This window comes from Anabrus simplex, chromosome 2 (genome assembly GCF_040414725.1).
Source record: "Anabrus simplex isolate iqAnaSimp1 chromosome 2, ASM4041472v1, whole genome shotgun sequence".
NCBI lineage: Eukaryota > Metazoa > Arthropoda > Insecta > Orthoptera > Tettigoniidae > Anabrus > Anabrus simplex.
This window is the reverse complement of record NC_090266.1, coordinates 244,659,004-244,683,521: the sequence shown is the minus strand read 5'-3', so window position 1 is coordinate 244,683,521 and position 24,518 is coordinate 244,659,004. Positions and strand designations below refer to the sequence as shown.

Sequence of the window (24,518 nt, the reverse complement as noted above, 5' to 3'; positions counted from 1 at the left end):
TGTCCACTGTTTGGAAATTTGCACTATCATATCCATGTACTTCTGTCTTATTTCCTGATTCTGGAGATTTTCTACCCTTATCCATCTACAGACAGATTTCACTTTCTCTGACCTAGGCCTAGAGATACTCGAGTTATTACTCAGGAAGATAATGAGAGCTATTGAACGGCAAAGAAAGACATGAAAGTGATCACTCAAAGAATGAGGGTAAAGAAAGAATTATTAAAGAGGGAGTTGTAGCCTACACCTTGAATGTCCTAATATCACACAGCCAGAAGAAAAGAAAATGTAAACGTACAATGACCCAAACCTCTTATCAACAATAACATTACACCGACTGATTATTGTTGTTAGTTGAGGCGTACTATGTCTGCTGATGCCACTCATCTGGGCTAGATGGCATTATTGCAGCAATTTAGAAAGCTAACCCATTAATAACAGGTCCACAACAGCTAGAACCAACTAGTTTTTGCTAACAATACTCCAGTTACCCTGTTCAAAAAATACTGTAGGTTATAAAATTACCTACCTCCAGAATAAACTTGTCCTTCCTGTAGAGGACCCATGTGTGTTCCAATTTTAAGAGCGCCAGTCGACGTGTCAACCTGACGTAGAATGGTACCTTCCCCAAAAAATAAAGGCTTCCTTGCATCAACTACTATAATGTCAAAATATGTTTTCCAGTTTCTATGGGGTTCATCAGGCTGGAAAAAAAAATAAATAAAAAAAAAAAAAAATACTCATAAATATACTGATATATTTGCATCTCTATGAAATACAGAAATATTTTTACTAGAAAGATGGATCACACCAACTCAGCTTATAAACATCAGAATTTAATTTAAGGGACAAAATGAGGTTAACATTACTCACCCGAGCTCCATGAGGAAAGTCAAAAAGATGTGTCATGATCTTATTTGTGAAGCGGTAATCACTGTTAGTGAGCAGGAATACTTTGGCTCCACTTTCCCGGATTCTTGTAAGAAACATCGGTAACCTCTCATCTTTCCTCACGTATTCATCCAGGTTTTCAACAGTCTGAGCTTTCATATCACCCTGAAGAACAGATATTAAATGCCAATATTCTTCAAAGAAACATACACATATATTCAACCATATATAAGTCTCTTACTGGAATCTCTTGTAGTGACAAAGAATATTTTTTTGTTTGCTACCTTGGGTAAGGGAGTCAGCACTAAAAAGGAACTACCAGAAAACAACAACAACAACAACTACTACTACTACTACTACTACTACTACTACTACTACTACTACTACTACTCAAATGCTGGGGCTGTACCTTAATTAAAGCCACGGCCGCTTCCTTCCCACTCCTAGCCCTTTTCTGTCCCATCGTCGCCATAAGACCTATCTGTGTCGGTGTGACGTAAAGCAACTAGCAAAAAAAAAAATCTACTACTACTACTACTACTACTGGAATCTTACCAACTTTTTCCGGAGGGAACTCAGAGTCTTTCATAGACGTCACCTGCTCAACGCAGGGTACAGCATCATTCATTGTTGACTGGGAAGTTATGGAAGATGAATCTCTCAGCGACCATCGTTTTATTTATTTTCAAGTTAAGGGATCGAAGAAGCTTAATGATATCACGAAAATGGTGTGGAACTATAATTGGGAAACTTTTAAAATTGCAATCGAGTGGATGTCACAAACTGTAGATACAGTGCAACATACTCTAAAAGATGTAACTGCTGTTCTTAAAGATGCTTGTAGGACCAGCCGATTGAGGGGATCAACAAAATATAAAACACGAGTCCCTTACTGGTGGAACAATGAAATAGACATGCAAAGGAAAGACTGCAATTGCAAGAGACGAATTCTTACAAGATCTAGGAAAAAAATCAGCCAGGTCAACTTAATACAATTAGAAGCTGACTATAAGGCATCAAAGAGGCAACTAATGAAGCTAATAAAGGATTCTAAGAGAAATCTCTGGCAATAGCTATGCGAAGATCTAGACAGTGACATCTGGGGGGGGCAGGATATAAGATAGTGACCGGTCGAATAATCAACAGGGTACCAGTTCAGCTCCCAGCTGATAGAAGGAAAGCCATAGCAATGGAGTTGTTCCCTTGTACTAATGACAGACTTGAAATGGAATCAGATTTTTGTGTTGCAGAACCGTTTACTGTGATTGAGTTACAAGAGGTAGCACGCAGTATGAAGACTGGTAAGGCACCAGGTGTAGATGGAATCCCACCAGAAGCCATCAAGTATGCAGCTGAGGTGGCACCTGGTTGGATCTTATCAGTCTTCAATGATTTATTAAAAAAGAGTGAATTCCCCGATGAGTGGAAAGTAGCCAAGCTAGTGCTGTTATTGAAGGCAGGGAAACTATCATTAGATCCATCAGCGTACAGGCCACTTTGCTTATTAAACACCTTGAGCAAACTTTACGAAGGATTGATTAAAACTAAGACTGGAGAAAGAATTTGAACAACAGGGAGGACTTTCTTCGAACCAGTTTGGATTTAGAAAGGGTAGAACCACAACCCAAGCTATTGAGAGGGTGATTCAAATACAGGCAGAAAGCAGTGAGAAATGGGCTGCCTTGATAACGCTAGATGTCAAAATTGTTTTTAACACTGCTTCTTGGAGCATTATTTTGAGAGAACTTCGTAGGATGAACATTTCTCGGTATCTACAACAAATAATCGTTAAGTACTTCAAAGGACGAAGAATATGACTTCATGACTTCATGATCTAGAAGACCTTGAAATGAGTGCTGGCGTTCCACAGGGATCTGTCCTAGGACCCACCTTGTGGAACATTCTATATGACTGTGTCTTACGCCTGCAGCTGACAAAAGGGACAACATCTATTGGTTATGCAGATGACCTTGCAATAGTGGTAATAGCAGAGAATGTAGAAGAACTGACCTTCCGAGTAAATGAATCACTGAGACGAGTTAACCTTTGGATGGTAAATAATAAATTGAGATTGGCTCCACATAAGACTGAGGCTGTAATTTTGAAAGGTTCCAGGAATTGGAAAAATGTCCGGTTCTTATTAAATGATACAGTGATTATCCCAGGGAAGTCTGTACGATACCTTGGGGTTCTTATTGACAGGAATTGCACATTTGGTGCACATGTGAAGGCAGTAACCCAAAAGGCAGAGAAGAAGGCATTGGCATTAGCCAGACTTATGCCTAACATCGGGGGACCAAGAACAGTTAAGAGACAGATTATGTGCTCTGCAGTATATTCCATTTTACTTTATGCTGCACCTATCTGGCACAATGCACTCAGGAGGAAGATTCACCGAAGAGCTATGGAAAGAGTACAGAGGAAAATGCTGCTCAGAGTTACCTGTGCATATCGAACTGTTTCGACAGCAGCTTTACAAGTTGTAGCTGCCAGTATTCCCATTGACCTCCTCGGTGTAGAGAGAAAACTTTGGCATGAAAGGGGTGTGACTATATCTGCTGAAGAAAAGAAAGCCTTGAGGAACCAACTCTTACTAGACTGGCAAGACCGATGGGATGGCACAACCGATGTTGGCCAATGGACAAAAAAGCTAATACCCGACATAGGAGACTGGCATAAATGTAGACATCGGCAGGTAGATTACTATCTGTCGCAGATCCTGACAGGACATGGAAGATTCGGCGTATACGCCATGAAGATGGGAAAGACGCAGGGAGATGGTTGTCGGTACCGTTCTGGAAGGGATACAGTAGAACACACTTTTTTCTACTGTGTTCGATGGGAAGAAGAACGAACGAAGGCCTGCCAACAACTTGGCCGACGACTCACGCCAGGGAATCTGGTTCAGATTATGTTAGAGAGCCCGTTTGCCTGGAACACAGTAAAGGCAATGGCGACAAGCATTATGGGGATGAAGGAAAAAGAAGAGAAAGGAAGAACTTAATAATATACATCACTCCATTCTAATGTCATGCCGACAAGCAGTTCCAGAATGGGCTGAATGAAGAGGTCAGGGGTTTTTAGTTGGTGGAAATCCAACTCCCACACAGAGTGGTGTATTTAAAATATTTTCTACTACTACTACTACTACTACTACTACTACTACTACTACCACTACTACCACTACTACTACTACTACTACTACTACTACTACTACTACTACTACTACTACTCGCCTTCATCTCTTGGATTAGATGCCAAGATGGAGCAAAGCCTAAACTTTCACATCAACCACAGGCCTTTAAGTTATAAGAATGAGTAATTCATGTTTCATCCTACCATGCATGGCAGTAACTATTCCACAGTTCAAAATGTTCATCCCTTATTATCAACTGGTTTCTGTGGCAGCTTGTGCTAAACTTTGCACCTGCATTTCTATTACATTATTTTCCCAATTCATCATCTTCATCAACATCATCATTATCTATTTTCCCAATTATTACCTAAAATTTAAAAAATTGGAGTATCTATAAAATTCAAAATATTTCTCCTACAATTAAGAGCACATCTAATTTATTTAGATTTAGGGAAAAACTTCAAAAGAAAGTACATCCTCTGCAATATTTTTTTCTTTTTTTTATAAGTTGCTTTACATCGCACCGACACAGATAGGTCTTATGGCGACGATGGGACAGGAGAGGGATAGGAGTGGGATGGAAGCACCCATGGTCTTAATTAAGGTACAGCCCCAGCATTTGCCTGATGTGAAAATGGGAAACCACAGAAAACCATCTTCAGGGCTGCTGACAGTGGGGTTCGAACCCACTATCTCCCAAATGCTGGATACTGGCCGCACATAAGCGACTGCAGCTATCGAGCTCAGTCCTCTGCAGTACTAAGACTCCATATTGTGCCATACCATATATGCCCCAAATAGTAAAGTAGGTACTGTAATATGGTGTAATATTGTGCATTTAATACATGAAGGGAGTTCTGGTGCAATAAGGTAGTTGCGTAATGCAATATCTCGGCAGCGCGTGGCATCAGAAATAACTTATCTTCCATAGTAACAGCGGGCGGCTCGGGTATTCCATACGAGTCAATTGGGGAATTTACGAGAGTGTTTGAGAGCGCCCGTTTCAAAAGAGACCAATCACAGCCCTGGAAGCAAAATTGCAGAATGAAGGGATATACAGAACAAACAAAGTCAGAACTAGCAACTTCGAGATTTACAGTGCTGCACTATTCTTGATTTAATTAGGCAATCTGTTATAAAGCCATACTCCACGTTTTTTATATGAAATAGAAGTAAGTCAAATATCAAAAACTACCTGTAGACAGTTACAGTACTTAATCCTGAACTAATAAAGTAATAAATATATTTCTATTGAGTCAGCGTTTTACCGAGCAAGCGGCTGAGCCATGGCGTCATCACATCAGTGAAATTCCCGATGGTATTACTAATACCGGAAGTTAGGTGAACACAGCAGCTTCAGGTGATGGGACGATCATTATGCTTTAACGTTGCATACCGCGTGGGTTGGTGTATCTTATATTAAGTCAGTGTTATATGGTAGTAACATTAACAGTGACGATATTATCAACCAAGTAGATATACTTATTGTGAAAGTTGAAACGTTATTTTATGAGAATATGCATTACCTAAATGCAAGTGATATAATGTAATTACAAAAGTGTATTGTACAGTTAACAAAGCAAATAATACATGAAGATCACGTATGATGTTGCAGTATGCCAGAGTGCGGTTTTGGCACAGGATAGTCAATAACTAAGACAATATTTATTATCGATATCTCCAAACCCGTGTATGTAATTTGCATCCATATAGTGCAAATACTGTGATCAGTACACGTCCGGTATCGCGAAGAACGTGTGCGAATCGTCATTTATCGTTTCGGTACAAATTAATGGTGTGTGCGGAGCACCATTTATCAAAGATGATGGAAGAAGAAAAGACCAGCAGTGTATTTTGTAACGCCATGCAGTTTTTTGCAATAATGGCATAATCTACGCAGACATAGAGGCCTGGGCCCAAAAGAATACTGAGACGACACCAGTTAAGTTTATCTTAAAAGTTATAGGCATGTTTAGATAGAAATAATTAGGCTAATTCGATCCTATTGTAGTTTAAATGTAAATGTCAGTCCTTTTGTGGCCGAGTTATGTTTTCTTTTTATAGAGTAATGTCATCTTTCAGGGAAGATGCATGTTTGAACCCTGATGTTTGTTTATTATTTTATTTCCTTTTTAGTAGATGGGAAGGAGGGAAATGATAGGTGTAGATGAGGATATATGTATGTCAAGAGGTAACTGTGTATTCCAATTTTTGTAACAAGACGTAGACTCTTTCATTAAGAAGGCTGCACAGCCTAAAGCTTGTTTGGGAATAAATTTCAGTAGGGAACAGTTTTTCTAAAGCATGTAGCATGTTCACAGGAGTGCATGGCAGATTTAACCAGCGTGAAAGTACACTGTTGAACTAGTATCTTTTAGATCGGCAAGGAGGACTAGCTAATTGGTATTGTGTTGTGAAATTACGAGGAAAAGGCAAGATTAGCCTGAAACTGTGATTATACAATGTGTGATAATACAGGACGAAGGTGCCTGGTGATGAATAAAGGGGAAAATTTAATGGTGTAGCTGCATAGTGAGAGAGAGGCTTGATTTGCCTTGAGCGTTCATTAATACTATAAGAGTCGAACTCTTGGACTCTGAGGTGTTAGGCCAGATGTGCCGTGTGTGATATGTAGTAGCCGTGTTAAATTGAGATGTGCATTTAAGGCCATATGAATGTGTATTGAGAAGCCTTAAGTTGAGTTCAAGGCCTATTGTTAGTTTAATGAACAGAGAAGTGATTTGCAGCATTAATATGTGTTCCCCGATATATTAGAATCTGATATAGATGTCGATTCCCCTAGGGAATCTGAAATATTTGTTCCGAATGAGTAAATTTATAATACCAATATAAATGGTCCGTTATTGGACATTTTAAAAAAAAAATTACTCATTTGGAACAAATATTTCAGATTCCGTAGGGGAATCGACATCTATATCATCTGATGGCCAAGCAGGCATCAATTTCTGATAATGAGACAAAGTATCTCATAGTGCACTGGCTCTGCCGGTGGCTACAATTAGCCTACGCAGTGGCCTCCACGGTATGCACTAACCAGCGTCTTGGTAGGTGAGATAGGTACCAACTGATGAGCCCAGCCTAGCACACGGGGGCGAAACGCTGGCAACCAGGAATGAGTTAGCTGGAAAATTTATAATGTCCAATAACGGACCATTTATATTGGTACTAGCAAGATACCCGTGCTTCGCTACGGTATTATACTGAAATTTATAACTGAATGCTTATCGTTTTATATATAACCCGCCGATATTCGTGATCTGACTCGTTATCTGAGAGATTCCGCCAACATTCGCGATCTGACTCGTTTTCTGAGAGATTACGCCAACGTTCCTCACATTTTTCAATCTTTCTTTCCACCAATCGATTTCGTACTTCCCGGGCTAGGTCCAGGTATTCCACCCGGTCAGTTGGGTCCCTAAATCTTTGCCATCTTTTCCTATAAGCATTTTTATAGTGGATCAAATCCTTGAGGAGGTCTGGGGTGGTGTCGTCTTGGGTGCCTTGGCGTCACTGAACCCGCGGCCGGACTGCATTCGTAGTCATTACCCATCCAGGACCCGTTTCCAGCGCGGTCCGCACATTTTGACGCCGGTCCAGAACATTATTATTATTATTATTATTATTATTATTATTATTATTATTATTATTATTATTATTATTGATGTTCTGGAACCCACAGCAAGATGCAAGACCGCTACTTGGCGGTAAATTACATCTGCTGCCATTGTCATTGATGACAGTATGACTAGCACCATTGTCGCCCGTACGTAATTGCGCAGGATTTCTGGCGATACAAATGACATACTTCCGTGCATTATTGACCTTGTTATAGGGGTGAACAATTGCACGGTCAATCTCATTCCTATCGTTTATTTCAAATGTGTTTAAATTTTTATTTTGTATGCCAGGAGAATCTACTGTAATCTAAAGAAGGTTCTCCAAAGGAAAAGATGGCTCTTGAAAACGAACCCAGGAAAGATTAAAAATGATCCGTTTATGATCAGAATAAGTACATTGAAAATACACAGCCGGTTTCCAGTCATTCAACCGGATAAGGAATGGAATGAATAAGCCCCAGCTAGCGGTGAGGATAGGAATTGTGCCGGCTGCCGAAGCCTGTCGCACTCCTCTAAGGCAATGATTAATGAATGACAAATGGAATGAAATAATATTGGAGAGTGTTGCTGGAATGAATGACGATAGGGAAAACTGGAGTACCCAGAAAAAACCTGTCCCGCCTCCGCTTTGTCCAGCACAAATCTCATGTGGAGTTATCGGGATTTGAACCACGGAACCCAGCGGTGAGAGGCCGGCGCGCTGCCGCCTGAGCCACAGAGCCTCTTTATAAGTACATTATGAACAGTACAATCAACTGGTCTCACCTCCTTTTTCACCCCACCGCGGTTAAGTTGATTCCCCCCCACAAAAAAGAAGGCATATTTCTTTATGTTTACAGGAGATTCCAAATACCAATGTTCACGTGTATTACCTTCAGTTTTGAGATATAAGTATTCCCATAAAAGTAATTCACTTTTTTTCACTTACTTTCACCCCCCCTCCCTCTTAAGTGAATTTTCCCGGCAAAAAGTATTTGTTTCTTTAATAGTAAAGGATCTTCTAAATACCTATTATCTTCAGTTTTTGAGATATTTGTCCTCATGAAATGAATTCAACTCCTATTCACACCCGCCCCAAAATATAATCCCTCCAGCCCCAAAGGCATTGTTTAATTTCTAAAGAAGATCTAAATACCAATTTTCATGTCTGTAACAACTTTAGTTTTTATTGGATGTAAGTATCCTCATACAATTCAATTAATATTTCAAGTTTTTCACCTCTCCCCTCCCTTCATTGGATTTTCCGAGAATACCTGTTTCCTTACTTTAACAGGAGATTCCAAATACCAGTTTTTACTTCTGTAACATTTTGCGATTCTGAGATATACTGTAGATATAGTCTTTCTAAAAATTCACCCCAATGTTTTCACTCCGGTTTAACCCTCATTAATTAGATTTTCCAAAAACAATGAAATAAATGTTTCTGTATTTTTAAAGGAGATCCCAGATATTAATTGTTAGGTCTGTAATATCTTCAGTTTCTGAGATATAAGTATCCTCATTCACACTTTTCACCCCTCCTATTGCGATTTAAGGAAACAAAAAAAAAAAAAAAAAAATACATGTTGTTTTGTTTTTAAAGGATATTCTATATATCAATTTTTACATCTGCAAACTTTTAAAGTTTTGAGATATAGATACACTCATTTTAAAATTACACCCCCCACTATTTGGATTTTCCAAAAACAAAATATACATGTTTCTTTATTTTTAAAGGAGATCCCAAATACTGATTTTCAGATCTGTAACATCTTCAGTTTCTGAGATATAAGGATCTTTATTAACTCTTTCCGGTCTAACTGCGAACATAGCTCGCAGCGGCCGAAATTACGTTCAGGACGCGCTGCGGGCATAGCCCGTAGTAAGGTTTGACAATTCGCTAAAAATCGAGAACAAGCTATGCACGCATTCTGGTGGTTACATCGTGTTTCCTAATGTATTAGTTACGAGAGTATTTAAGCAGATGGCAGTATTACATGTCTATGTCAGAGAATTTACGATATATTTGAACAGCATGCATCAGTAGATGTTGTCACTCAGTGAGCTCTAAGACATGGCTTCTCGCGGCAAACATGTGCTTAACGAAAGTTATATTTTCGATATTTTATGATATATTATAAGTTTATGTGCAAATGAACATATTATTGACATATGAATTCGAAACAGCTTCTTGCATTTCATTATGACTGGAGTTCGTTTTACAGCCTAGCTCATGTTCCCGCGTATTTCATTTTTGCGTGAATACGTAAGATTGTCTACATATTCGTAAAGTTGTCTGTTTAGAAGACTGTATTTTCTCTTTCTCAGAAGTCTTCTGTGGTAAATGGGACAATATTTTTACATTTGAGTAACTTTTAACAAAATTTATCAATTAAAATAAAATTTCGTAAGAGCACCCATTTTCATGAATGTAATTATTACTATTATTATTATAGAAAAATTATTATATTTATATCGTACTTATTATCGTTGTTGTTTTGTAATTGCAATGCACATTTTATATTAGCGAAATACGGTAAATATTACTGTATTTCAGAAAAATGTACTTGCTTCGTTATCCGTCAGACCTTTCCTCCATTCGCAAAACATGGTATAATATATAAACAATTTTAAAATCTCAAGTGATAGTTGACATGATACAAAGAGCGCTTTTGAAAAATAGATGCTCAAACAAGCACAAAGAAAAAAGAATCATGTCAATATCTCCTACAGGTACAGAGATATAATATTTTAAAGATCCTTAAAAATGCCCAGTCCAGAATGTTTGTTAGGGATATTAAGGCCCAGACTGGAATGGGTTAAAGGCATTCAACCCTTATTCACCCTGTCTTCACCCCTCCTATTGGGATTTTCCGAAAACAAAAATACGTGTTTTTTATTTTTAAAGGAGACACTAAGTACCAATTTTTACTACTATAAACTTTAAAAGATCTGAGATATAGGTACACTCATTTTAAAAATTCACCCCCCTTCCAACCCGCCACTATTTGGATTTTCCAGGAAAAAAGTACTTTCTTTATTTTTAAAGGCGATCCCAAATACCTTTTTTTCAGGTCTGTAATATCTGCAGTTTCTGAGATATAAGTATCCTCATTAAAGGCATTCAACCCATATTTCACTCCTTTTCACCCCTCCTGTTGGGATTTTCCGAAAACAAAAAATACGTGTTTCTTTATTTTTAAAGGCGATTCTAAGTACCAATTTTTACGTCTGTTATCTTTTACTGTTTCGAGATACAGGTATACTCATTTTAAAAATTCACCGACCCCCTTTTCACCCCCATTATTTGGATTTTCCAAAAAACAAAAAATACGTGTTTCTTTATTTTTAAAGGAGGTTCCAAATTTTAATTTTCATGACTGTAACATCTTCAATTCTTGAGATATAAGTCAAATATACACGTTTCTTTATTTTTAATAGAGATAAAAAATACCATTTTTCACTTCTGTAACATGTTAAATTCTTGAGATATACTGTAGAAATTCTCTTTTTAAAATTTCACCCCTTAAGTGGAGTTTCCAAAAACAAATCGCCTACCTTTCTTTACATTTACAGGAGATTCCAAATACCCACTTTTTACGTCTGTAACATTTTACGTTTCTCAGATATTCTGTAGATATAGTCTTTCAAAAAATTCACCCCAGTTTGTCACTCCTGTTTAACCGCCATTAATTGGATTTTCAAAAAACAAAAAAATACGTGTTTCTTTATTTTTAAAGGAGCTCCCATATACAAATTTTCAGTTCTGTAATATCTTCAGTTTCTGAGATATATGTATCCTCATTAAAGGCATTCAACCTATTATTCACCCTTTTACACCCCTCCTATTGGGATTTAAAGAAAGCAAAAAATGTGTGTTCTTGTATTTTTAAAGGAGATTCTAAATAACAATGTTTTACATCTGTAAACTTTTAAAGTTTTAAGATGTAGACACACTCATTTTAAAAATTCACCCCCCTTTTCACCCCCCATTATTTTGATTTTTCCAAAAACGAAAAATATGTGTTTCTTTATTTTTAAAGGAGGTTGAAAACACCAATTTTCAGGTCTGTAATACCTTCAGGTTCTGAAATATAAGTAGCCTCATTAAAGGCATTCAACCGCTTTTTCACCCTTTTCCACCCTTCCTATTGGGATTTTCCGAAAACAAAAAAATATGCGTTTCTTTATTTTTAAAGGAGATTCTAAATGCCAATTTTTACATCTTTCAACCTTAAACGTTTTGAGATATAGATACACTCATTTTAAAAATTCACCCCCTTTTCACACACCCCCATTAATTGGATTTTCCAGAAACAAAAAATACGTATTTCTTTATTTTTAAAGGAGATCCCAAACACCAATTTTCAGGTCTGTAATATCTTCAGTTTCTTAGATATAAGTATCCTCATTAAAGTCATTCAACCCCTTTTCCACCCTTCCTATTGGGATTTTCCGAAGACAAAAAAATATGTGTTTCTTTATTTTTAAAGGAGATTCTAAATGCCAATTTTTACATCTTTCAACCTTAAACGTTTTGAGATATAGATACGCTCATTTAAAAATTTCACCCCCTTTTTCATCCCCTTAGCGACGGAATATCCAAAAATCCTCTCTTAGCGAGCACCTACATCTTAATATGAATATATCAGCAAAATTTAATTTCTTTATGTCCAGTAGTTTTGGCTCGGTGATGATGAATCAATCAGTCAGTCAGTCAGGACAAGTTATTTTATATATATTATATTAGAATCTCTCAGGCAGGAATTACAAATCCAATTAGTTAGTGTCTTCTCTTGGGAGGCAGGATGTCTCATAGCTGGAGTATCAGAAGTGTCAGTTGATTTATAATACAGCGTGCTAGGTGACGACTAACACATGTGTAGCTGGGCCAGGAGTTCCATGGGTTTTTTTTTTTTTAATATGAAGGAGTTTAGCATCTTGTTACTTGTATTTCAGATAACGGATACACTGATGTTTTGTTTATTTTATTTGCATGAATTTCACAGGTTTCTTTGAAGTGTTTTGTTTATATTGAATTGTGTTACATGTATTTTTGCTGATTATGTCATTGTCATCATTGATAAAGACTTGTTCTTAATTATGAGTCCGGAGCTCACTTTATTGGAAAGTAGGCTTTCGAGCCATCCAATCTGTAACAGAACGGTCTGTTAGTAAACTCAGTGTAGATATAAGTTAAGGACCCTGGAACATTGATTTGTTGATAAGTGTAGTACATATCATTTTTATTATGGATTGGATTTAGCATAATTTTATTCTGTCGTGGTATGTCCTATAACCGTAAATTGAATGATATATGTCAGGAATCAATAAGATTAATTTAACTGCGTTGACTCGATGCAAAGTGTGTTATTCTTCCCCAGGTTTTATTTTGTAGATATTTTTATTTTAACACGGGACATTGCCTGTCTTTTTGTGTCATGAATTAATTTTTGGTGTATCTATGTGCACGGCACATATTGGAATTTTTGGCATTTGTTTGAGCCATATTTTTTATCATTTTATTATATTAATTTGTTTATTTTTTGAGTTTCAATAATGTTCCTTAGATAAAAATCTATCTTACACCTATTTTGAATTTTATTTCAGAATTATGTTACTGTTTCCCGTTCACATACCCATGGTATAATTTATCCTGAGATATTTGATTTATTTTAGCCCTGATCATATTTTTACGAACTGAACACGCAGCTCTCCAATGGCACCGGAAGACTGTATTTTAGACGGGAACGGTACATAATGAGCGAGACAAAATGCCATGAGAGTAAGATTTTCCACATCAAATGGTGTATACATGGGGTTATTTCAATATGGTACACTATTTAATCAGAAGTATCTGGACACTCCTCTGTACACCTGAACTAGAGCCTAGGTGTCACTATGACCAAGGTTGCTGAAATAAAAGGGGAGAACTCACAATTACAGGGTTTTTTCTGACTTTCCCACCTAATCAATACTATTTATGTTATAAAAAGAATGTATTAACACTCAAATTACAATACCAGTTTTGATCCATGGATCATCCTCAGTTGCTTACGTCAACAACTAAATAGTATACACAATCATTAAAAACCACTTCTTTTAAGACTGTATTATTAACAACTCAAAGAAAATGGTTTTTAATGACTGTGATTGTACTCCTTCAACTGACAATGTAACAAATTCAATTAATAGTTCACTAGAGTTTAAGACGCCAATGGCTGTAGCCGTGTTGAAACACCGGATCCCGTGAGATCTCCGAAGTTAAGCAACACTGGGTGTGGTCAAGATTTGGATGGGTTGCCACGCGCTGTTGGTGGGGGGTAAGGGAATGGAGGAGCGTAAAGGAACTGGCCACCCTACCATACGTAAACTCTGGCTCAGGCACACCTCAGCGGAGGTTCGGACCTGCCTTCGGGCAAAAAAAACACACACACACACCCCTCCCCTTAGATTTTAAGACAGTGAATTTATAAAATTCAAGACGAGTGTTTTAATTCAACAGAAACATGGATGGTTAGATTTTAAGACGTAATTTATGACAAACTCAAGAAGTGGTTTTTGATATTGGTGTGTACTATTTTAATTGCTAATGTAAACAATTGAGGAAGATCCATGAATCAAAACTAGTATTGTAATTTAGATGTTAATAAATTAATTTTATAACATAAATAGTATTGAAAAAGTGGGAACATCAGAAGAAACTCTGTAATTCAACAATGAGGTTCATAGCCTGGAACTGCGAGTCGAAAACCATCAATACGAAAAAATGAACATGAGGTTGTTAAGTGCGACCAGAAGAAATGGTGGATGAAGGGAGTTTGATAACTTCAAAGAATAGTTGCTGGTTGTCGCATCAGTATGAAGTTAGTCAGGGCCATTTCTGCCCTTCTCAAGTCATCCATTTCAACAATTGGAGACTTGACTGTGAAGCGGAAATGGAAGGACATAATCACTACAAAATCACGGCCAAGTAAGCCATATGTGTTAACCAACAAGGACTGTTGAGCATTGAAGAAAGTGGTACAGGAAATGTCACATGATATCATGTGATACCATAAACCATTTCTTCAGTGCCACTAATTATGCAGCTAGGAACACAACTGTGTACTGGGAGATATGATGATTGCAGTTCAAGGCTCAGGCATGCCCCCATTAATCACACATTTTGCTGATAAACACTAAGCGCCACATATAGCAATTGAGACATTCACGACGAGCATTACAAATCATGTCAATGTTTTCTGGGGTTGTAGGCCGTGGTCCAGGAGCATGTTACTGTCCCGACGTTTCAGCGAAGACTGCATTCGGCATTATCAAGGGTTCACAGCAATTATAATAATAAGTATTTCTTGTCCACCTACTTCTTATTATAATTGCTGTGAATAAGATCATTCAATACGGAGTAACCATGAGGATAATGACCTGTAATTATCAAGGGTTCCGACCAACTTCGATAGCAGCGAAGCTCACAGTGGAATGGAGTGGTGCTGCATATTTGTTGGAGTAAAAAAGCACCACCCTGCTCCATGGATGACTGAAAACACATGATCTGGAGTGAGGAGTCATACAATACCATGTGGCAGTCAGACAGGAGGATTTGGGCGAGGAGAATGATATATATATGCCAACCTGGACAGTGTACACAGCAAAATTTGGCAGAGGTCATGTTTCAGTATGGGTGTGTTTATAATGGAAGGGACTTACCACACTTACTTGCATATTAGACCCCCCCCCCCTTTTCTTTTCCACTTTTACAGCCAAAAAAAGTAAGGGGGTCCAATATGCAATCACCTTAAATTTTGTGCAGTGAACACAAGGCTTCTAGGCTATAAAGAGCTATAAATTATACATGTAAACATTCTACACTATTCTTTAACAAACTTATGAAAATATTGGAGTTATACTGGCTATTTTCATTAAAAGGCAGTATTTTTAAATGTAAAGAGACAATAAATGGTGAACACAACTTTTGATCTACATATAAAATAAATATAGTCCATTTTAGTTACTCATATCATGTCATTCATTTCATTTTCATATCAATTCCTCTGATTACGTTGATGTCAGGAAGGGCACATAGTTGTAAAAACTCACTACGAAGATTCGACTCACTTCTTACTCGACCCCGTAGAGAAAAGGGATAAGGATATCATATTATCATATTATGCAATATTGATACAAAAGAACTTCATGGCCAGTCATTTGTCTCTGTCAGTTGAGCAGTAGTACCTACCACACAGTAAACCTGAGTAAACTGCTTTCATTTGAATTATCGTCTTGTGCCACCAACTTCCCTGCTACCAGCATATCATCATTCCAAATGACGTCATTTTCACGGCATCTCATCAGCTATGCATCGAGAGCATTCAAGGTCCCGTCTTTTTTTGAAACTTTTAAAAATAGTTTCCTTCCCTACTATAGAGTCCAAACAGTAAGAATCTAATTCCAAATGGTTTCTGGAGATGGCCTCCGATATTCCCAGTTGGTGTGTGTGTAGCAGGAGCCACACCTTCTGAATAAAGCCGTGCTGTAGAATGCGTGCCAAACCACCAGCTGATAACTAGCATATGTTACAACTTGTACTTCCGAATGTAATACAGAGTGACTGGAAGAGTTCTTTGGATAACTGCGGCTGTTGGAAGCCAAACCCTTATTTTTAAGTATATTTCATGCTTGTTCTCCACATTTATCACACCAGGCTAAACAGCTGTAAATGAGATAAGAGAGACTGCATTATTTAGGTTAAGTATGCTAAAAAATAAATAACAGGAAAGTTTGCCACATTTATGGTCATCTACAGGTGTGGCAGTAATGAGTTTTACCATCATAATGTTTAATCTCGTACGACCGTTGTCTCCATTTTTTTTATTGATGCATATTATGTTTTATTTGGCGTCTCCGAAAACTGTTAAGTGGGGACATAAAATAATAATAATAATGATAATAATAATAAGAAGAAGAACAAGAAGTAAATTGTAAATTATTATTATTATTATTATTATTATTATTATTCGTGAGGTACGTTGATGAGTAAAACAATCATTATGATTGGATTGTTTTTTATCATGTTTCAAACCTACTTCTCTCCAAAAAAAAAAAAACCTATACTGGCCTGAGTTACAAGATATTACAGATCACTTTGTTAATGATCTCACCTGCTATATTAATAGCAACAACGATGAATATTTCTTAACGAAAGTAAACTCGTTTCCTCATCCCGAGGTGGTACAGCTCTGCGCTACTCACAGAGCACTGAGCCTAGACTTTGAGCCTAGCTTCAGCCAGACTCTTACTTTCCTGCTAGTGGGCGGGGCTTGTGCTGGTTGCTATGACAACGTATGATGTCATGCAGCGGTACGTGCTCGCTTTGAAACCTAGCTGGGAGTCTAGTCTCCAAGTCTCGAGTTACGAGTTAATTACATAAAATCAGCTTCATGGTCCGTATCGCACTTCAATAGATTCACAATTAAGTATTTATTTTCCACCTAGTCGATACAATGATTGCTTAAGGCAATTTTTAATGGTCAAAAGTGGTACATGTTTCGTATATTATCAACATCTTCAGCCACATAACACTGTTTAGATGAAAAATGTATAAAATTGACAAAGTAATGCTTTAGAGGAAGTGTCCTTAAAAGCATTACTTTGTCAATTTTATACATTTTTCATCTAAACAGTGTTATGTGGCTGAAGATGTTGATAATATACGAAACATGTACCACTTTTGACCATTAAAAATTGCCTTAAGCAATCATTGTATCGACTAGGTGGAAAATAAATACTTAATTGTGAATTTACGAGTTAATGTTTACGTTGTGATCTGTTGATCTGCGAAGTTTACAACTTATAATTACTGGTCAGTGTTTGTGAAAAGAGTTGTTAGTATCTTTTAAATCCATGAATAATGATCTTATTACATACTTGCTTCGAACTCCATTTTCTTCTTTGTCTTTCGAAGAAAAATGTGCCCTGAAAGACAAGCGGCCACAGCCTTTATTGAAAATTGTGCAAAAGGATGGAAACCAAACAAGAACTTTCCAGTCCCAATGGTATATATTTTTTTTTTTTTTGCTAGGGGCTTTACATCGCGCCGACACAGATAGGTCTTATGGCGACAATGGGATAGGAAAGGCCTAGAAGTTGGAAGGAAGCGGCCGTGGCCTTAATTAAGGTACAGCCCCAGCATTTGCCTGGTGTGAAAATGGGAAACCACGGAAAACCATTTTCAGGGCTGCCGATAGTGGAATTCGAACCTACTACCTCCCGGATGCAAGCTCACAGCCGCGCGCCTCTACGCGCACGGCCAACTCGCCCGGTCCCAATGGTATAAGGATTATACATGGCTTACAGCAAGTGTGACACATTGTAAGTTTTATTGTTACATTTGCATATTATTTGGAGGTGACAGTGAATAGAATGAAGGTGGCATCAGTACCCTAAAAAAATTTCATAGAAGAGCACGTAAACACCACATTTCAAAAAGACATATTCAGAACAATGAGCGTTTTCTTCTCGGCAGGAGTAGAATAGAGCATGCCTTATCAGAAGCGGCTCGTCTTGCAGCTCTAAAGCATAATGAGTTAATAAATCATAATAGTCGGGTTCTTGACAGGTTAGTTCAAGTGGTGTGTTTTCTCGGAAAACAAGAACTTCCATTCCGTGGGCATGACGAGAGTAGCGACTCCATAAATAAAGGTAACTATCTTGAGACCCTGGAATTGCTAGCACAAGAAGAACAATTCATGAGAGAGCATCCGGCAGCAACTTGTGACATTCAAATGAACTTACTCTGTAACTCAAGTGATGAATGAAGAGATTCAGAAAGAACTTTCTATTTGTGAATTTGTATCAGTTCAGGTGGATGAAACATTAGATATATCTTGTCAGAATCAGATGAACATTATATTTCGGTATTGTGTTGGCTATAACGTTCACAAGAGGTTTGTGGGGTTCTACGATGTCTCAAAAGATAAAAGTGCCACTGGACTATCAGCCGTAATATTGGATGACTTAAGAAAATGGGGCGTAGAAAAGAAATTAATGTCAGACTTACGACGGGGCTTCCGTAATGGCGGGTTCTACAGGGGGTGTTCAAACTATCATAAAGCAAGTTTGTCCACATGCAATATTTATACATTGCTATGCACATAAGCTTAATTTGGTACTCTTGTATGGAGCAAAAGCTGTAAAGAAAGTGCGCCTCTTTACTTATGATTTGACTGCCTTCCATACATATTTCATCAAGTCATCAAAGAGAAGTCCTAAGAGAAAAAGGCTTTAAACTCCCACCGGCATGTGCGACACGTTGGAACTTCCACTCCAGAGCAACACTAACAATAGCATCCCATTTCAAGGACTTGAAAGAAGCTCTTACACACATTATTGATAAAGATGAAGAATGGGATGGCGAATCTGTTAATGGTGCTATGGGACTGGTTAAGAGATTAGATGACCCTAATTTCCTCTTCCAGTTGTGCGTCTTCAACAAGATATTTTGCTACACGGATCATTTATTCAAGGTGCTGCAAGCATAATGCACATCTAATGTAAATATCTGCAACCATGAGATAAAGCAAACCATAAATAACTTAAAAAAGTCAGAGAAATGAAGAAACAGTGAATGAATGCATAGACACCAGCAAAGCTCTCAATACCGCAATGACAACAGAATCATTTATAGTGCCAACCCTCACAGCATTAGCATATGAAATAATTGATACCACCGTTGTACAGATGGAAATACGGTACTGTGACTTTGAAAACTTCCATTTTGCTGAATTATTAGATGAGAATCAATTTAAGGCTTACAACACAAGTTTTCCCTCAATGAAAATGAAACAACTCCTGAAGATGTACCCTTTTTTCGAAAGTGAACAACTGACAAATGAACTTGTGAATGTGCACTCAGATGAAGCTAAACCTCCACAAATAATGCTAAAATATATGTTGGATAATGGTCTGGACAAAGTTTACGAACAAACAACACGTTTGTTTCGTTTAGTTCTCACATTTCCAGTGACAACATGTTCGAGTGAAAGAAGTATGAGTGCGCTAAAAGAACGCATAAAAACCTTTCTGAGGAATTCAATGATAAACAGTAGACTATGTAATTTAAGTACACTTGTGATAGAGAATTCCCTATTGCACGAACCGTCAAATAACCAGAGCTTCAGGGACCGCGTCATTGATGCATTTACAGAGAGAAAGGAGCACCGCATACACTTGCTTTATAAAAGAATTTAAGGTAAGCTTGAACAATATTCTTAGACTCCCCAAGTAATATAGCTAGCTTCGCCCTAGGCAATATGGTACCGGGAATCGAATTCAGGCTCCTGAGAGCAGCAGCTAGTTGTGCTAACCATTACGCTGGCAAACATTCTTAAATACAAAACACAGACATACGGTATATACACGACTGATGAGTGCTTGCAATGTGCGGGTCGTACATAAAATTATTCACCTATCTGTGCAACGTCATCAGAGCTGCAGTATGCTTACGCTACAGCTTGTACCTGCTTCGAAGCGGAATCGTTGTTCTTCTCTGATGAATTACGTTCAGGTGTCTTGTATGCAAGACTTATTTTTTTCATTTTCTTCATCTCAAAAAGCCAAGTGGGGTCTAATACATGAGTAAATACAGTAGCTTTCTCATATTACAAAGCACATCAAAAGCAGAAGGATGTAAAGATATCTTGATCAGCTGAGTGCTGTCTGTGGTAAAAGAACAGTTCAGAGATGATCATTGTATATTTCAGCACGATAATGTTCTTGCCATAAAGCAGGGTCTGTTCATGAGTGGTTTGAGGACAACAAGGGTCCAGAAATGGACTTATCAGCCCAGAGCCCCGACCTCAATCGTATCGAACACCTCTGAAACAAACTAGAATGGTGACTTCGCTCCAGACCCCAAAGTTGTGAGTGTGCTCTCTCTCTCTCTCTCTCTCTCTCTCTCTCTCTCTCTCTCTCTCTCTCACACACACACATGCATACACAATACACATCAAAAGTATCCAAATACCTACTCAAAATCATCCTCCAATTGTTCCCCAGACATAATACCCAGTAGGGGGCGTGGAGCTGTGAGCTTGCATTAAAGAGTTGCTGAGTTTGAAGCCCACCATCTGCAACTTGGAAGACTGTTCACCATTTCCACACCAGGCAAATATCAGGACTGTACCTTAATTATGACCTATGGATTGGTGTGACAATTAATGCATAGAAAAAGAAAATTTTCAGCTGAGTGACACTATGGTTGCAAAAAATTTCACCAACTGAATGTTAACTGCATTGTTACGAAGTGAAAGCAATCGCTGTTGTTGATGGCAACTGATCAGCTTAATGGGAATATAATGTGCTGTGACCCATTTCTCTCACTAACAACAGGCTACATAATAATGTTCTGTTTCACCTTTTACCTTCTATTTTACTGTATAGATACTAATAATCTACCCCACTCACAATCTGGCTTGCCCGTTAAAAAAAATACCACTTAATCACTCATATTTGAAATTACTAACTGGATCAAACAGAAAAAGAAAACTTGTGGCAGATACGGCCCAATTTACAGTCCTGAGCCTAATAAGACAGACATCGCTGCCTCTAGAATCAGACAGCTCTTCAGATAGTCTCACTAGATTAAGTGAACCCCATTCCAAACCTCATTTCATGATTAAAATCCTTCGATAAGCAAGGAATCGAACCCCAGGCATCCTGATAAGAGATAGGCACACTACCAACACACCACAGATTTTGACAAAAAGGGATCAGCGATCATCTAATTTCAAATTCACCATGGCAATAACAAATTATCATATATTTACCCATATAAAGTTTAAAGTTTCACAACCCAACAATGTCTAACTGTAGACTTCTGTTTTTTTTTTTTGCCAACAACATAGATCATCAAGACAGATTTCACACGTACACATGAAACAACTTTTAAAACTATCAGTACATTACTTCTATTGCTTAATTGTGTCTGAATATTTTTCACTTTATCATAAAATAATTACAACAAAAACTTTATTAAACTACATTTTAATTTAATTTTCTGGTTGTGTATATTTTACTGTTCATTCAAAAACAAGTTGCAAAACTAATCTTTCTGAAAAATACCCACCAACACAATTAGTAGCCATTAACTAATACCCTATTAAATACTCTTTAAATTTTAATTATCTAAATATGAGTTATCGTATAAGTATGTAAAGCTCCTCTGTCCTTTACAAGTGTATGTACCGAGCTCGATAGCCGCAGTCGCTTAAGTGCGGCCAGTATCGAGTAATCGGGAGATAGTGGGTTCAAACCCCACTGTCGGCAGCCCTGAAGATGGTTTTCCGTGGTTTCCCATTTTCATACCAGGCAAATGCTGGGGCTGTACCTTAATTAAGGCCACGGCTGCTTTCTTCCCATTCCTAGGCCTTTCCCATCCCATCGTCACCATAAGACCTATCTGTGTCGGTACAACGTAAAGCAAATAGCAACAAGTGTAAGCACACACATGCTGAATTCAATAACCCTTAGGTTACAACTACTTCATTTGTAATTGTCAATAAACAGAAACATTAAGGGAAACAAATAATAATAATAATAATAATAATAATAATAATAATAATAATAATAATAATAATAATAATAATAATAATAATGTTATTTGCTTTACGTCCCACTAACTACTTTTTCGGTCTTCGGAGAAGCCGAGGTGCCGGAATTTAGTCCAGCGGGAATTCTTTTATGTGCCAGTAAATCTACCAACACGAGGCTGACGTATTTGAGCACCTTCAAATACCACTGGACTGAGCCAGGATCGAACCTGCCAGGTTGGGGTCAGAAGGCCAGCGCCTTAACCGTCTGACCCACTCAGAGGGAAACAATCAATGTACAGAGACATGATCTTAATGATTCTACATTATAGATGGTTATGATATTGGCTACAATTAAATAATTTAACCAATAATAATGTACTCAAGTACATGAATGTAACTCAAAGGAGAAATAGGAAAAGAAAGTTACCTGAATGTGGACCCAATCCACAGCATTGCGGACATCTTGAAAGATAGACTTGAAGGACATGTAGAGATCTCCAGCCTTCACTCCTGTCTTTTCCCTGTAGAAAATATGAATATACAGTCCATTTCAGGAATACATACAGTGTCATATACAAGAAGATCTAAAGTATCCCTAACACATTTTCATTTATATACGAAATGTTATAACCATAAAAACTTAACAAAACTTTCTCTTCAGCATCATACAGTTCCTCAACTTCCACAGTGATTTAAAAGCAGCTGTAAGTGATAAAGAAAGTATATCTTCTGCACATACTGCATTGAAAGGTAATATGGCAAATGTACAACAATGTTGACAATAGTTAAATTGTAAGAATATTAAATACTAACAATGTAGTGTATAAATAAAGAGGAAGGTAACCTTGTATACTGTGGTGAGTTCGTAAAGAAGTCAACTAAGCAAGCCAGTAGATAGGTTTCAGGCAAGTTGAACAGTGTGTTCAGCACGTATACTCGGGACTCATCTAACTGCAGGAACTTGTTAGGGTATAGCTCGTACACCTGGGAACTGGAACACAATATTTACAGCAAGCTGTACAATCAAAATTTAAGAGATGATATACAAAGGGAATAAGAAGCATAATATTACTAGTTATCCGTAAACATTTTAAAAATGAGATATGAAACTGGGTAACTTAAATGACAAGTACAAATATAAATATTGCTCTAATTTAATAATAATCTTGTAATAATCCAGCAGATAAAATAGATCCTCATCACTTACTGCTTCAGGAAATCAAAGCCATGCACACAGACAAGGATGTTTCCATAGGCATCAACCTTGAGGAGATTGCCGTACAGTGTGTCAAACCAAAGGCCTCTGAAACAAATATAAAGAATAGTAAAACAAGATGGCTATTTCTTTTTAAGGGAAATTACTCACAAATTTAAAAAAGAAAAGGAAAACATTTGACTCAAGATTATGAAGGAAATAATATGCTGATATATTTTGGAGACTTTCACAACCATAACACATGTTATAGCTAGAATTCTTTGAAATGTTACACCAAGTAACAAATTGAAAAACAGCCTCTTGACATGCCGGTGGTTATGAAATGGATATAAATTCTATAGCAATGGCACCTGTCAGTTGATAATTATGTGATATTATTCAAGTAAATGAGAAATAATTGCCAAAGAAAGACTAATAATATTTTTTTCTTTTACAATTTGCTTTAAGTGCACTGACAGACAGTTCTTATCATAACAATAGGATAGGAAGGGGCTAAAAGTAGCAAGGAAGTGACTCTGGCCTTAATTAAGGTACAGCCCCAATATTTGCATGATGTGAAAATGGGAAACCATGGAAAACCATCTTCAGGGCTGCTGACAGTGCAATTCGAACTCACTATCTCCTGAATGTAAACTGATAGGTACACGACCCAAACTGTACAGCCACTTGCTAGGTAGACTAACAATAATAGAGCTAGTTATAACCCATTCAGATGAAAAAAGTTGAAATGTCGTATGGCTTTTAGTGCCAGGAGTGTCCGAGGACAAGTTCGGCTCACCAGACGCAGGTCTTTTGATTCGACGCCCGTAGGTGACCTACGCGTCGTGATGAGGATGAAAATGATGATGAAGACGACACATACACCCAGCCCCCGTGCCAGCGAAATTAACCAATTAAGGTTAAAATTCCCGACCCTGCCTGGAATCAAACCTGGCACCCCTGTGACCATAGGTCAGCACGCTAACCATTCAGCCAAGGAGCCGGACAGATTATAACATATCATTCATATTGGTCAACTGTATGCAAATGTAATGGAGAGGAACAAAACATATACAGATAGGAATATGTGA

General features: G+C 37.6%; 1 protein-coding gene across 5 annotated transcripts in view; it reads right to left on the bottom strand.

Moving 5' to 3' along the window:
* Nucleotides 1–24,518, bottom strand: part of Nt5b (5' nucleotidase B) — a 744,444-nt gene that overhangs the window by 93,385 nt on the left and 626,541 nt on the right. For all 5 annotated transcript variants that reach the window (XM_067140537.2, XM_068226141.1, XM_068226140.1 and 2 more), the window contains 5 exons: nt 23,440–23,535; nt 23,077–23,223; nt 22,660–22,753; nt 874–1,056; nt 530–704 (listed from right to left, as the gene is read on the bottom strand). In XM_067140537.2, coding sequence (XP_066996638.1) covers nt 530–704; nt 874–1,056; nt 22,660–22,753; nt 23,077–23,223; nt 23,440–23,535 — 695 coding nt within the window. The remainder of the gene's footprint in view (nt 1–529; nt 705–873; nt 1,057–22,659; nt 22,754–23,076; nt 23,224–23,439; nt 23,536–24,518) is intronic.